At 35.3% G+C, this 16,803-nt stretch overlaps 1 protein-coding gene across 1 annotated transcript; it reads left to right on the top strand.

Moving 5' to 3' along the window:
• The first annotated feature begins 5,148 nt into the window (after positions 1-5,148).
• LOC107792500 (protein DETOXIFICATION 40-like) lies at positions 5,149-10,023 on the top strand. Its single transcript, NM_001325543.1, is given in 7 exon segments — positions 5,149-5,454; positions 5,624-6,255; positions 6,684-6,740; positions 7,595-7,833; positions 9,242-9,360; positions 9,491-9,577; positions 9,698-10,023. Coding segments are annotated over 7 exon segments (1,503 nt in total). The 5' UTR covers positions 5,149-5,151; the 3' UTR covers positions 9,764-10,023.
• Positions 10,024-16,803: the final 6,780 nt, after the last annotated feature.

The raw sequence follows: 16,803 nt of genomic DNA, 5'->3' as shown, positions 1-16,803 counted from the left end.
CACAGGCATGTGTATAAAGAAGGCAAAGAAGATTAGGAAATAATCAAAGATCAAGCCTGAAAAGTTCACTCAATGAATGAGTCAAATACAGAGCAAAGTCACGAGCTAAGCCTAAAGAAACTTACCATAGCTAGGGTAAAGGCAATGTACTGAAACGGGTTATAAATAAAAACCTCGTGTTTATTTTTCTTTTTTAAATCTGTTATAAGAAAAACAGTTACGAGAAAGTTATAGATGTAATTCAAATACATGTAAAGTGTTATTAAAAACTAGAGAAAGTTCAAATAAAAATTTGTCAAAGTTATTTCAAGAAACATGTGTATTCCTATTTCTTTTATCATATATTAACACCGTTATGAAGTTGAGACGTCTTCTTCATTAAGTGTCGAATATAAAAGGGCCCTCTTTTATAAAATTCATGATTAATTTAAGTATTCATGAAGTTAACAGAAGCATTTTTAAGAGTAAAAATGCAAGTTATTCAGTAAGTCCTTAGAAATAAAGGCAAGAATAAACAAAACAAAAGTTCAAATAGTAACAAAAAACTTCTTATTATTAAAAAGCTTAGACTAAGTATGAACTTAATCATAAACTGAAAATTATTTATACATATTGCCCCATAAAAGGTCTGGAGACTTAAGTTTCCAAAACAAACCCTCAAATGAGACCAAGGGTTTTAACCACAATTTTCCAAAAAGAAAAAAAGAGACACAAAGGAATTTAAACAACTTAAACTTGTCACTGAGAAGATGAAGGAACTGAAGCAGGTACATCAACAGCAGCGGGTTCAACTTGGCTTGAAGGAGTAGGGATACCCGTATCATCTTCAACATTTACGGAAGCTTCGATCATGGGAGAAGGAAAATCTTGGTTCTGCTGAGTCTTCTCAATAGTTTCATTGATCTTCACTAACTCAGATTCAAAGTTAAAATTCTCTTGGCTAGCTTCAACAACGGTATCACGGCGAGAATTCAAAAACGCCCAACTCACTTCAATGGCAGACTTATCTTTAAGGATCTCATAATCTCTTTCCTAGTCAGTGATTTCGTTCTTTAGCTTTTAATTTTCAGCCAAGGCAGATTCATAAGAAGCTTGAAGAGAGGTATGGGAATTTTCTAAGGAACAAACCCTATCAGAAGAAACCCGGAGGTCTTCTTGGGCTTGAGTCAAATTCTGCATGAGTTCACCAGCATAGGCTTCTTTTGCATCCAAGAGAGCCTTCAACTCTCTAATATCTTCACTTGCCTTGGAAAGCTGCTCGGAAAAAGAAGTTTCAAGATGAGACTTTTCCTTGTCTACTTGACTGGAGAAATCTTTTTCAACTGCCAACTCCGAAGTCAAAGCCCGCACCTGCAGCTCCAAGGTACTTTTACTTTCTTCTAAGTACTCCACGTCGATCTGAAGACTTTCATACTGTTCCTTCCAATTATATGCCTCCAATTGGTAATCACGCACTAACTACTCTAAGAGGGTAACTCTTTTCATCATCTCCGTGCCGATGAGATTGGTCTAAAAAGGGGGAAAGAGAAGGAAATGAGAATCCTAAAGATAGAAAAATGAAAAAGTAAAAGTTAGAAAAAAGGAATACCTTTAAAGAAGCATGCACAATGTCATTCATCAAAGTCAAAGAATTATGTCTCTCTAGCTTGGCTCTCTCAACAGGACCAATTAAGGGCTTTAGCCACACATCTGCTTGACCCGATTTCCTTAAAAAGTTGCCCTCAGCGGGGACTTCAATAATCACTTGCCTCATAGCACCACTCCTACTTAAGGAGCCAACCTCAGCACGGTGAGAAGGTGGAGGAGGAATTGTCTAAGAAGGAATAGTAAAAGTAGTAAAAACAGCCTGGGGAGGAATTGAAGCAGCCATAATCGACAAAGTAGGAGTCACAATCACGGGAGGAGAAAAAAAAACAAGGGAGCTTCATCAGAAACGGGACCTAAACTTTCAATACCAAACCCGCGGTCAAAAAGCTGCTCAACAGAATCATGAGCAGCAGCGGGAGCATCATCAACATCATCAGGGATCACTACCAGGGCTTCAACAGATTCGGTAAGAGGAATAGAACGGCGGGGGGATGTTTCTGCTTCGTCATCAAAAATAATACATCTACGAGCCCGTGGCCTTGTTACCAAGGAACCCCCGTCTTCCTCTTCTTCGGAATCTTGGTCATCAACGGCTTTTTTTTTCGATGAAGAGCCTAGAATTATTTCTTTAGCCCTTTCCAAAGAGATACGAGAAGCCGCAACTACCTCAGCATTAACTCTTCGAATAGCAAATCCTGATAGAAAGAAGGATTGAGATAAGTTCAGGAAAAAATAATATGTAAAATAAAATAAAAGCTCTTACCATGAGTTTTTACTTTCCAACCAAAACGTTGGGAAAGGGTCTTCCAAGATCTACCATCCATTGGTGCAATACTCAACAACTTTCCTACCCAATTATGGAAATTGGGAACATCTTCCACAACTCCCATGGTTGCTAGAAAAGAAAAGTAAAATTAGAAAAATCAACAAAATTGAAGAAAAAGGTACGAGAAAGTTAGAAGACTCACGTGCAAAATTTTACTTCTCAGGGAAGGGAACGTTCTCATCACTTACTAAACAAACAGTGTGGGCAGCAACAAATCTGGCATACCAGCCACGGTCTTTGTCATCTTCAGGGCTAACTAGAACTCTTTTGCTCCTGGCAACTAGTGTAAAAACACCATTGCGAAAGAGTCTAGGGGGGTAAAAATGAATTAGATGTGGGAAAGTAAAACGCACACTGGATATGTTGGTCAAATGCCTCAAACAGGCAATAACCCTCCATATTATTGGGCCAATTTGACCTAAGCAAATATCAAAGAAACGACAGAACTCGAGAATAACAAGATCAATAGTAGGTTTGAATCCTAATGTGAAAGGGTACGTATAGACAAAGGAAAAACCGGTTAAGTAAGAGGTAATTCTTTGATTTGGATTGGTAATAATAATAATAGGAAAGTCACGACTCCAATGGCAGTCTCTGCGAAATAAAGAAATCAAACTTTCAGTGATTTGAGTGAGATAGATATCAGTACGATCTAAAGAAGATACTTGATTTCGAAGAGATTCTCTGTCATTATAGAAAGATAGTTGCGCAGGAACTATCTCCTCTACTAGAGGTTCAGAAGATTCCTTACCTCGAGAAGAAGATCTGTGTGAAAGAGAACCCCTAGTTCTAGAAGAAGGATCGGAACTAGGCGAAGGAAGAGAAGAATCACACAAGGATGAAAATCCTAAATTACGAAGCCTACCTCCTCTTCTGCTACTACTGGGGGCATTAGGGAAGTTATCAACTATGGGGACCCTTCTAAGGTTAGGGTTTGATGAAGACATGATAGTACGAGGAAGAAGCAAACAAAGATTCAAGAACTGAATATTTTGAGAACTTTATGTGATAAAGACAAAGAAGAAAACTATATTTATACTGCGAAGCAACTGTCAAAGGAAAAGGTGCAATGATGGAAAAGTCATAATGAGAACTAACGCTTCGTAGTTAGTGAAGCCGTGAAAAAGCCCTAAAAAGCACTGCAAAGTTGCAAAACCAGTAAAAGGGGTGCCACGCGTGAAGAGCATTAAATGGAAGTGACAAATGGAGCGTTGATTCTGCTATAGCATTAATGGTGACAAAAATTTCCGTTTTAATGAATTCCACTTCCCAAATATTCAATTGATGAATAAATGGCAAGTGGGGGACTATCTGTATTGGGAAAAATTGAGTTTACATATTAAAGTGATTGGAAGATGACGTGTCATGACACGTAGACTGGTCAAAGAGTTATGATTGGCAAAGAGGCACGAATTGCAACAGATACGAGCAGAAGCATAAGAGGAGGCACGAGCGGATACTCAAAAGATTCAACGCCCATACCTATTTAAGTCTAAGAATCAAGGAGAATGAATCTAACAGCACAAGAGAGTACAGATACAATATTTAATGAGCATTAAATACTAAAAACATTAGAGAATCTGTATTAAAATACAATGATTATGTAACGTAGCATTTAATGTCTTTAATTGTCTATAATGGCCTTATTATGACAAAGGTAAAACGCGTATTTCCAAGATAGCTATAAAAAGGAAAGAATGGGTCAATTGTAAGGACACGAACGATTATCTGAATACATTGGTTTACTTTATCTTCTTCTAATTATCTTATTGCTAGCAAAATTATTTTCTCTTATACATTTTTTGATTATCAGTAACCCGAGTTCTTCTAAATTAAAGCTTTGGCCGAAATTCAATTTTTTGGTTAAACAACGGTATTTGTATGGTTATAAAAGCTTTTCATTAAGGGTAAAATTGTAAGTTTAAGTTAAATTGTATCCAAATTTTAAAAAGAATTATTTTTTGGAACGGATCAAAAAGAAAATAGATTTACATCAATTGGAATGGAGGGAGTACATTTCAAAAAAGGTGTGCTCATGACAAATTTCACATTTGCCATACTTACCCTACATTTGAACAAGGTATGCAGTAGATAACAATCTTTAAAGAATCATTTTAACAACTCCAACGACTATTGTGATTATTACAAACTTTATAATTTCATGATTCACAAAACGACACACATTTAACCTTTCATACTTATTTCACGGCATATGAAGATGAGATTTTCATCTATTATTTTATGCGCAAAATAACTGAATTAAAAAAATATATATGTATATATTGATTAAAAGTTGTCTCACTATATTACTGTTTTCCATGTCCAAGATTTTCTTTTTCATGTTGTCAAAATTCTGGTATTTTGTCAATGTAATTTACATACTAGATTCTCTACTTTAATTTGTAGCAGATATCAAAGTGGACAAAGAATCAGAGAGAAAAAAGGGTATAATTTCGTATGGAAGAGACGAAGATTTATGCATGTGTTTAATAAACTCTTTATAAGGTTCTTACATTTCAAAAAAGGGGTGCTGCTAGCTAGCGACAATTGGCACGTGAGGTGCTATGCTGATTTACGTATCAACAAGTAGTCGATAATTATTTTGAAGATTCCATCTTCACAAAATGACATACATTAACCTTTTATTATCTCAAATGAAACCTCGAGATGACAACTTCATCTAGTATTTATATGCCTAGCTAGAAGTTACTTTCATTGCATTCTACATATTCACTGTCATGGGAAAAAGCATGAAGTCTGAAGTTGAGCAGCCCTTGTTGATTGCTGCTCATGGGGGTAGCTCCGAGCTCGAGGAGGTGCTCTCCGACACCCAATTACCCTACTTTCGACGCCTTAGGTATGCCTCTTGGATCGAATTCCAGCTACTTTATCGGCTTGCTGCCCCTTCAGTTGCCGTCTACATGATCAACAATGCCATGTCCATGTCTACTCGGATCTTTTCTGGCCAACTCGGGAACCTGCAGCTTGCAGCAGCCTCTCTTGGCAATCAAGGCATCCAATTATTTGCTTATGGCCTTATGGTATTATTTATTATCTCTCAGTTTCTTTCTCAAATGATCTGAATATCAATGGAGAAAGCTTTCTCAATATGATGATAGTGCTTGTTTTAGTCATTATGGTGCTATTTTTCTGCAATTTTCAACTTGATTCTTTTTAGGTATTTTGGCTTTACTATATTATCGATTGCAGCTAGGAATGGGCAGTGCAGTGGAGACGCTTTGTGGCCAAGCATATGGAGCTCACAGATATGAAATGCTAGGAGTGTACCTGCAAAGAGCAACAGTAGTGCTTTCCGTAACAGGGATTCCACTAACTGTGGTGTATTTATTTTCCAAGAATATACTGCTCGCTCTTGGTGAATCAAAACTAGTGGCATCAGCAGCAGCGGTATTTGTGTATGGTTTGATTCCACAAATATTTGCTTATGCGGTGAACTTCCCAATACAGAAGTTCTTGCAAGCCCAGAGTATTGTTGCTCCCAGTGCTTTTATTTCCCTGGGGACTCTATTTGTACACATATTGCTCAGTTGGGTTGTTGTATACAAAATTGGACTGGGATTGCTAGGGGCGTCGTTGGTGCTGAGTTTTTCTTGGTGGATAATTGTGGTGGCTCAATTTATATATATAATAAAAAGTGAAAGGTGTAAGGCTACTTGGGCAGGTTTTCGATGGGAGGCCTTTAGTGGATTATGCCAATTTGTCAAGTTGTCTGCTGGTTCGGCTGTTATGCTGTGCTTGGAGACTTGGTATATGCAGATTCTAGTGTTGCTCTCAGGATTACTCAAGAATCCTGAGATTGCCTTGGCTTCAATCTCTGTTTGGTGAGAATTTTGTACCTAATTTACTTTATTTTTACAGTGGCAATTAAAACTACATAGTTATTGATGATCCCATAAGACTATTAGTATCATAGTGGCAACATCAATTAAGAATTTCTACTCTAAAAGATTAAGTTGTTGATCGATTGTAACTTGATCTTCTTGGCCAACTTAGAACAAACTATGGCAAATGGTTTCACTTTTTCAACAGCCAGTGCTGCTATACCTGTAGTCCTCAAATCAAAATATATATTTATACATATAAATTTGAACAATTCATTTATACTGATCAGTCTTCATTCTTTATAACTAAGGAGAAATGATTGCGATGGTACTACTCTACACATCCATTGAACAATCCGCATATGTTATCTTGCAACGTTTAAGTGACTTGCTAATGTGCTAAAGGATATATTTTTTAATTTTTGTAGCTTGGCAGTGAATGGACTGATGTTCATGGTTGCAGTGGGGTTCAATGCTGCTGCTAGGTCAGTTTTTGACTATTTTTCTTCTCTTGATGGTCCATTAACCATCTTTTCGTGTAATATTCGATGTCCAGATAAAAATCAGGTGGTGTTATAGCAATAACTTAAATTATTTATATTGATAGCTTAAAAGATTTTTCTACTATCAGTTTAGTTTCACTTGCTAAAACAGGTTACTTGCCACAAATTGGAAGTTACCAAAATAATTGTAGTTGGAGTATAAAATATTACTCCCTTTGATCCAATTTGTGTGAACTTGTTTGATTGGGCACGGAATTTAAAAAAAAATGAAGACTTTTAGAATTTGTGGTCCTAAACAATTCAAAAAGGGGTCCACAGTATTTGTGTGGTCATAAATGCTTCTCATTAAGCGTAGAATTGGAAGTTTAAACTAAATTGTTTCCAAATTTAGAAAGGGGTCATTCTTTTTTTGAACAGATCAAAAAGGTAATAGATTCACATAAACTGGAACACAGGGAGTTACTCTCTCCGTTTAAAGTTAGATGATGTAGTTTGATTCGGCACGGAGTTTAAGGAAAAAAATAAAGATTTTTGAAACTTATAGTCTTAAAATCTTAAGGATAAAAGCTTTGTGGGGCCATGATATTTGAGTGGTTAAAAAAGCTTTTCATTAAGGATAAAATAAAAGTTTAAAATTTAATTATTTCTAATTGTAGAAATGTGTCATTCTTTTTGGAATGTACTAATAAGAAAATTGTGTCATCTAAATTGAAACTGAGAAAGTCACTACATTTTTAAGTGATCACATAGTATAAAAAGTTTTTCAGTACCAGTACATAGAAGTTAGACGCTGTTTGGAATTGACTTCCTTCATAATTGTTATAAAAATTGGCCAGTGTGAGAGTGAGCAACGAGCTAGGAGCAGCACACTCAAAGTCAGCAGCATTCTCCGTGTTCATGGTGACATTCATTTCATTTCTCATTGCTGTCGTGGAAGCCATAATTGTGCTCAGTTTGCGCAATGTTATCAGCTATGCATTCACCGAGGGTGAAATTGTGGCCAAAGAAGTATCTGAGTTGTGTCCATTTTTAGCTGTCACCCTCATTCTCAATGGCATTCAACCAGTCTTATCGGGTAAGAAGTATGCCTTGTCATTAAGTTTATTAATTATACTCCGATTTAAGCACATTGATACGATAAAGAATTTATAGGCTATGAGTGTAATTTAACTTGTTGTAGTACATTAATTGTCTTGTTCTATAGGTTATTAGTCTCACTTGTTATGAGTTATTATGTACATTAACCTTTAAAATAATCGAATAGTGTAAAAAAAAATATATTAAATATGAAAGTTAATTATAGATAACTAGTTTTTCTTGATTTATACAGATATGCCATGTCAATATTAATTATATATATGTTGCTTGGGAGGGTATAGGCCCTTTTGTTGTAATTCAACTTGTTGTATGAATGTATCTCTTCGGATAGGGTTAATAAAGTTGGTAGAAAACAGTAAAAGTTAATTACATAATCCAAGTACCACATAAAATTAGAGTGATATGTCTTAAATCTTTTAATTTTTAACATTTAATAAGTTGCATGACCCAAATAGGAATTTAATATTCAAATTGCTAAAATTTATTTTCCTCATAATGTTACCTTGACGATTAAAGGCGAATTCAGAATTTAAAATCCAATAAATTAAGAATGAGCGTATACATTTTAAATTATCTTGAATATATAAATAGTTCTAGTTGAATACAATGAAAGCTTCTGCCTTGATCTTTGATCTTTACGCAACCTTCATGCATCGCCCCCCACCACAGAGAGACAAAAAATTAGGGCTATGGAAAATACATTCAAGTGAGGAAATGTCGTAGTTGGAAGGAACTTTGCTTACCCAATTTGGTCTTAAATTTTCCAATAGACTTTTTTGTTGTGTGATCTTAAGTGTTCAAGAAGCTTGTCATCACTTGATTGGATGAGAGACACAAATAGGAGAAAAAGACAACATAAGCACAATAAATAAGGCAGACAACTTCACTTGTCAAAAAAGTGATCGTGTCACGGGCCTTGTATCCAAATTTCAATACAGGTACTCATGTTCATGTATCACTGTTAATTTGCAGTTTTTTCTTTTTTTTTTAGTTTTTCAAATTTTCGAAAATTTTTAAAAAATATTTTCAAGTGAAAATTGAAAATTTTATGAACAAATTTGCTTTCGAAAAAAAGTGAATTTTTTTGGGAAAATCTTCCATCAAAATTTTGTCCAAACGGGCACTTAGAAGTACATAACTTTAGTCGTAAAATAGCAGTTATCAAGTGGGTTAAAATAAAAAATTTATACAAAATTTACGCAATTTTAATCATAATTTATATATATATATATACGGTATTATTTTTTGATGAAGCGCGTTCAGTTGAACCCGCTTGCTACCAAGTGTGTCCGCCACTGTATTACCTCACACGAGATCTGTAAAAGGCTTTCGATTTTGTTTCGGCCTATAAGTGTGCCAACGTACAATTGGTTCTAAAATTTCAGGTGTTGCTGTTGGCTGTGGATGGCAGGCGTTTGTTGCCTACGTGAATGTAGGGTGTTATTATGGTGTAGGAATTCCATTGGGATGTCTTCTCGGCTTCAAGTTTGACCTTGGTGCTAAGGTTTTTCAATACACACCATTCATAATTTTAGAAGCCTTCTATTTGTATACATACTTCAATACAAACACTATGTGTAAATTTATATACATGTAGCCTGATTTGTATGACATACTTACTGGATTTGTGACAGGGAATATGGACTGGGATGATTGGAGGGACTGTGATGCAAACTGTTATTCTGCTTTGGGTTACATTCCGTACCGACTGGAATAAAGAGGTGATTTCATCTCACTGATTAGATTCTAAAGTTAAAAATCAGTACATAGTTTTTTGAATGCACATGAAAAGATTGGTTAAGTTCGTAACTGAAATTTGAATTCTTTTTTTTTTTTTTCAGGTGGAGTGCGCCAAAAAACGTCTGGACAAATGGGAAAACCTAAAAGGACCTCTAAACAAGGAATGAAGGTGGTGACGATAATTACGACTTAGAATAATGGGGCATGAGATTCAAAGTAATTCATGCAGTATATGCAAGGGGAAAGAAGTCATCAACAGTTTACATCAATCAAAGGTTTTGGCATATCTGCGAAATTAAAGAGAGAGTCACTTATCATTAGTTTAAATCAATTAATCATTTCAATTCTGTCAATTCCTTTGTCTGTATCTGCACATTTATTGATTGTATTACAAAGAGCTTGAAATCAACTACAGTTCTCCAATTAAGCCCACAAGGTGCTATCAAGTTTATACCATGAGCATCTAACCTTGGGAAAAAATAATGAGAACAATGGAAAGAGTAACGCGCAATGTAATAGCTGAATACAACATATATATGTTTGTAATCAGTATTCGAAAATATTATTTCTGTAAAATAAAACGAAACCAGAAACCAAAGATAAAAATAGAATGAGATGAATAACGTTTCGAGCCCAACAGAAAACTGTGTTTCCTTAAGAAATTTAATCCCCTCACTGTTGCTCAAGGTTGTTGGATTAATTCCTCTCGGGATAGTACGGAACAACTATTCTATAATACCGGCAATGAAAATTACATAACTTTATCGAACTCAACAAACGACAGTAAATTGCACTGATGCTTACGTTTTGTTTTTGGATAACAAATACAGAATTATCCAGAAATACAGAAGAGAGAGGGGAGAGTATGCCAATTTTGGTGGGTCAGAAAGTGAGACCAAACCTTTAAATTTATAGCCAGATAGTCTGGGTTGAATAGGTGCGAAAGTACCTGTTCACATGAGGTACTGTTTCGGAAGAAAAAAGTCGTTAGAAAATTATCCGCGAAATAAATTTGGTCCAAAAAATTATCAATCAATCATATCAATTGATCGAATCCGAATCCAAATCTGAATCTAAATCTGAAGCCGAAGCTGAGAAGAAGATGTGCTTCTCTATGTAAGCACAAAGATTTTCTTTATTTCTTCCGATGAGGGACGAACTGCATTAGTAAAGGAAACTATTTCAAACTTTTCGTTACACTCCTAATCTTTTCCCTCCATTTTTCATTCACACCTCTTATCTAATTAGAAAAAAAATGCAACAATCCCCCACATTAATGGCGAATGGCTATATGAAAATATGCATGCATGAAAAACTATGTGATTTACAAGCAAGGATTAATTGCATCTGGATAAGTAGGTTTCCCTTTGAACTTTCCATAGTGAACTTATGTCGGATTTACTCGGTTAATCGGTAGATTTGATATCTTTAAACCATGAAACTTTGGTGTATACCTAGATGGTCATAAGTCACACAATTAACTCTTTAACCGCCTTTAGTTCTCATTGTTGTGTTCGTTTTAGCCACGAACACCGCCTAGTTCATAAGTGTGTAGAGAACTGGCCTACAGAATTCTCCTTTCTAGAAAGTATTCGCTTAGTATCATTTATATCTGCAATGTCTTTGCTCATTATTAACATGTCATCAACATATAAACATACAATGACTATATAATTTGGGGTGTTTTTAATGTAAACATATTTATCACACTCATTATTCATAAATCCATTTGCCAACATTGTTTGGTAAAATTTTGCATGCCATTATTTGGGTACTTGTTTCAATCCATAAAGTGACTTAACAAGTCGGTAAACCTTCTTTTCTTTTCCAGGATCCATGAACTCTTCAGGTTGTTCCATATAAATTTCTTTCTCCAAGTCTCCATTTAAGAAGGTTGTCTTCACATCCATCTGATAGATTTCAAGATCATACACGGCTGCTAACGCTATTAACACCCGAATAGATGCAATCCTCGTTACCGGTGAGTATGTATCAAAATAATTAAGATCTTCTCGTTGTTTGAACCCTTTGACAATTAATCTTGCCTTATTTTTGTCAATAGTACCATAAACTTTCATTTTCCTTTTGAAAATATACTTAGAACCCAAAGGTTTATTTCTCAGAGGAAGATCAATCAATTCCCAAGTATTTTTACTTAATATAGATTCTATCTCACTATTGACGGCCTCTTTCCAATATTATGCTTCCGAGAAAGACATTGCTTCTTTAAACATTTGAGGCTCATTTTCTAACAAAAATGTTAGAAAGTCTGGTCCAAAGGAAGTATTTGTCCTTTGACGTTTATTACATCTTGGATTTTCCTCATTAAACGTACCATCTTTTCTTATTATCGAGGTCGCTTAGATTTTTCACTAGACGACTCACATTCATTTTTATACGGATAAATATTCTCAAAGAATTCAGCATTTTCAGATTCGATTACCGTATTAATGTGAATGCCGGGATTTTCTGATTTATGAATCAGAAAACGATATGCCTTACTATTTCTTGCATACCCTATAAAAACGCAATCAACCGTTTTCGGTCCAATCTTCACCCTTTTCGGTTTAGGAATTTACACTTTAGCCAAACACCCCCACACTTTAAAATATTTTAATTTGGGCTTCCTATATTTTCATTTTTCATATGAAATAGATTGTGTTTTGCTATGGGTAACTTGGTTGAGTATTTGATTGGCTGTAAGAATAGCTTTCCCCCACAAGTTTTGGGGTAAACCCGAAATTAGCAATAAGGCATTCATAATCTCCTTTAACGTTCTATTCTTTCTTTCCATAATTCCATTACATTGTGGTGAGTAAGGAGAAGTTGTTTGGTGAATAATTCCATATTCCAAACATATTTCTTCAAAAGGAGATTCATATTCACCACCCATATCACTTCTTATCATTTTGATCTTTTTGTTTAGTTGCATTTCAACTTCATTTTTGTATTTCTTGAATGCCTCAATAGCCTCATCTTTACTATCAAGTATGTAATTATAGAAATATCTAGTACTATCTTCAATAAAAGTTATGAAATACCTTTTCCCACCGCGAGATGGTATTGGCTTCATGTCGCAAATATTTGTGTGAATTAAGTCTAAAGGGTTTGACTTCTTTTCAACCGACTTATAAGGATATTTAACATACTTTGATTCCACACATATTTGGTATTTCAAATTATCGCATTCAAATTTAGGCAATACTTCCAAGTTAATCATTTTTCGTAAAGTTTTGAAGTTGACGTGACCGAAACATGCATGCCATAAATTATTTAACTCAAGTAAGTAAGAAGAAGCTTGAACTTTATTGATATCAATAGCTATTACATTCAACTTGAAAAGGCCCTCAGCTAGGTAACCTTTTCCTACATACACATCATTCTTACTTATTACAACATTTTCAGAAACAAAGACACACTTAAATCCATTCTTGATAAGAAGTCCAGCAGAGACCAAATTCTTGCGAATTTCAGGAACATGAAGAACATTGTTTAAAGTTACAACTTTGCCAGAAGTCATCTTCAAAGCTATCTTCGCAACTCTTTAAATTTTTGTTATTGTGGAGTTTCCCATAAGGACAGTCTCGCCGGGCCTTACGGGAACATAAGAGGCAAATAACTCTTTGTTAGCACAAACATGGCGAGTGGCTCCAGAATTAATCCACCACTCCTTGGGATTTCCTACCAAGCTGCATTCAGATAGCATGACATATAAGTTCTCCATTTCATCATTCTTTTCAATCAAGTTTACTCGACTCTTCTTCTTGTCCTTCGTCGGTCACAGCAGTCCACAAACTTATGTCTAACCTTTCCACATTTGTGGCAATTACCTTTGAACTTCTTCTTGCTCTGGTAATTCTTTTGACCAGATGACTTCTTTCTCTTTATGTTGCTTGTAGAGGCTTACTCAATAATATTTGCTTACATTATTGTTGAGTTACCACAAGACTTCTTCTCAGCAGCCTTGTTGCCCTCTTCAATCCGTAGACGAACAATAATGTCTTCAAGTGTCATCTCCTTGCGTTTATGTTTCAAGTAATTCTTAAAGTCCTTCCACAATGAAGGAAACTTTTCAATGAATGCTGCAACTTGAAACGCTTCATTTATGGCCATATCTTCAATCTTAGATTTATAATTAGTAAAATAATCAATATCTTGAATAAAAATATTGACTCAGTATATACCTTCAGCAAGGAAGTCATGAACAATAACTTGCAATTCTCGGACTTGAGTTATGACAGATTTGTCGTCAACCATTTTGATATCCAGAAATTTGGTGGCCACAAACTTCTTAAGTCCAGCATCTTCAGTCTTGTAGTTCTTTTCAAGAGCCTTCCACAATTCTCTTGATATTTTCATGGCGCTATAAACATTGTACAAGTTCTCTTCCAATCAACTTAAAATATAGTTTTTACATACGAAGTCAGAATGATTCCATGCCTCTGTGACCATAAATCGCTCATTTTCAGGAGTTTCTTCTCCCAAAACTGGAACGCCCTTGCTGATAAAGCACTGTACACTGAGTGTGGTCAGGTAGAAGAATATTTTTTGCAGCCAAAATTTAAAGTCCACGCCGAAAAGCTTTCTGGGTTTTTATGCCGGTGCAGGAGTTGTGCGACTTGAAGATGCAGTATCCATTGTAGCAGTAGTCCTAACAGAGCCATTTTGTTGTTCCGTACTTGTTGTAATTTTTATGTAAAAGAAATTGACACAACCAGAATTAGTAAGTCGGTCAAGTTTTTATATTTTCAAACCGAATACAAACAAACGAGTAGAAAATCACAAGATTTTAATCTCAGATTGAGTAAAAAGTTAGAAAGACTTTAATCTCAAAGTCGCGTAGAAAAATCCGAAGATTTTAATCTCCAAAACGGGAGTAGAAAATCGCTAGGATTTTAGTCTCCCAAATCACAAAATAAGATGAACACAGAATATAAAAAATTTAAATTCCTTAAAGTTGTTAGTAATCTGTATTCGAAAATATAATTTCTGCAAAATAAAACCAAACCAGAAACCAAAGACAGAAATAGAATGAAATGAATAACGTTCTGAGCCCAATAGAAAACTGTGTTTCCTTAAGGAATTTAATCTCATCATTGTTGCCACAGTTGTTAGATTAATTCCTCCTAAGATAGAACGGAACAACTATTCCGTAATACCGGCAATAGAAATTACAGAATTTTATCGAACTCAAAAAATGCCAGTAAACCACACTGATGCTTATGTTTTGCTTTTGGAAAACAAATGCAGAAATGCAGAAGAGAGAGGGGAGTGTATGTCAATTTCCGTGGTCAAAAAGTGAGACCAAACCTTTGAATTTATAGCCAAATAGCGTGGGTTGAATAGGTGCACAAGTACCTGTTCATATCAATTGATCAAATCCGAACCCAGCCGAGCCTCCGAAGCCGAAGTCAAGCGAGCGAGCGACAACGATGACGGCGCGAGGCACCACTTCTTCTTGACACTTTAAGAGCTAGAAGATATGCTTCTCTATATAATCACAAAGGTTCCTTTCTTTCTTCCGATGAGGGACAAAGTGCATTAGTAAAGGAAACTATTTCAAACTTTTTGTTTCCCTCCATTTCCTAGTCACACCTCTTATCTAATTAGATAAAAATTCCAACAATATATATTGGGTAAGGAAAAAGCCATGATTATTTACGTATAGTATAGATAACATATAATCAAAATTTTTAATCAAACGTAAAATCGATATTTATCATTTGAATTATGATCATGATCTTGACCGCGAAAAGAGCCATCTAGCATAAACAAAAACCGTTTACGATGAGTGTAAAATTGTAATAACCCGTTATATAAATAAAAATTTAAAATATAAATAATTAATTAAGAGGCTAGTGGGCCTAAGTTATCATTGTTTCCCCTAAAAACAGATAACAATTGAATTTATACTATGGTTTTAAGGACACGTGATTTACTTAGCAAAAACTAAAAGAAAACGTGAATTGATACTGAAATTAACTGCAAATACAAGTAAAGCAAACCAAATGAAATGTATAGCTTTGATCCTTGAGCTAAGTTGCCCTCGAATCAAGTGAATATTTCTTCGGAAAGGGCTAGCTCGATTTTGGTTGGTCTCGGTTTTGGTCGGTCTCAATCTTAATTGGTCTCAAGGTCTCGAGCTTGACAATCTAAATCTGTACCATAGTATGATATAAATTGAAGCAGATCCTTGACTTATCATGCTCCAGCCCCGATCAGTCTCACAAAAAGGGCTAGCCCGATTTTGACCGTGTAAAAATAGTCCCCTTGTCATTTGGAGAGTAATGACAACAAACGGCTTAAGCCCTCGATCTTCACATCGATACATCGTGACGAAAGAATCATGATGTAAGCAACAGAGGTAACCGAGACATCTCATCGGTGCAGTTTCCTAAGCATTTAATGCATGCCAATCGACGACCGTCATCTACCAGATTTGTATCGTCATATTAAACCTATAAATGTGTCTTTCTTCTTTTGCCCAAACTTTTCTTTCAAATCTTCTTCAAAATTCCTTTGCCTTCCTCAAAGCTTTGTGTTTTCAGATCCCTGTTGTTTCTTCGCCTGTTTCATCACAAAATACCAAATGTTTCTTCTCAGTTCCCATTCTTCTTCATCTGTCAAAGTAAAATGGCTAAGACTTAAAAAACCATTCCGCAAAAGGAAGCTGCTTCTTCATCAAGGCCTGCCAGTGACGGAGTCGTGGCAGAACCTTCCCTAGTGGACTTCGTTCCGACAAAGTTCCTCACTGCTGTTGATTTTAAGGTAGAGAATACACCCTCGGTACCGGGTCGATGCGAACCGATGCTGAGCTACATACGCACAATTACCGCAATCTCCTCGACCAAGTTAAATAGGACTACAGCTGGGTAGGCAAGAATGTGGTGGTGCCCTCGCCTTAGAAATTTATCACTACCTGTGAGCACGTGTTTTTTGCTTCACGAAAACTACTCCAAAAGAAATCGAAAAATAAAACAAATTGCCTTTGGGTACAATTTTGAGAACTTTGCGTGACATTTTGGATAATTATTTTTGTCTGTAAATGTTTAGTTTGTTTTAATTAATTAAAAATACAAAAATATATGTTGCATGCACATTTAAGATTTAATTGTGCACTTAGGAATTAATTGAACCATGTTTTGTTTTTAAGAGAAAGAAAATCACAAAATAATGTATTTTTTGCATTTTTAGCATTTCATGTCCA

Source organism: Nicotiana tabacum, chromosome 16 (assembly GCF_000715075.1).
Source record: "Nicotiana tabacum cultivar K326 chromosome 16, ASM71507v2, whole genome shotgun sequence".
NCBI classification, from domain to species: Eukaryota; Viridiplantae; Streptophyta; class Magnoliopsida; order Solanales; family Solanaceae; genus Nicotiana; species Nicotiana tabacum.
This window is presented reverse-complemented; position numbering and strand designations above follow the sequence as displayed.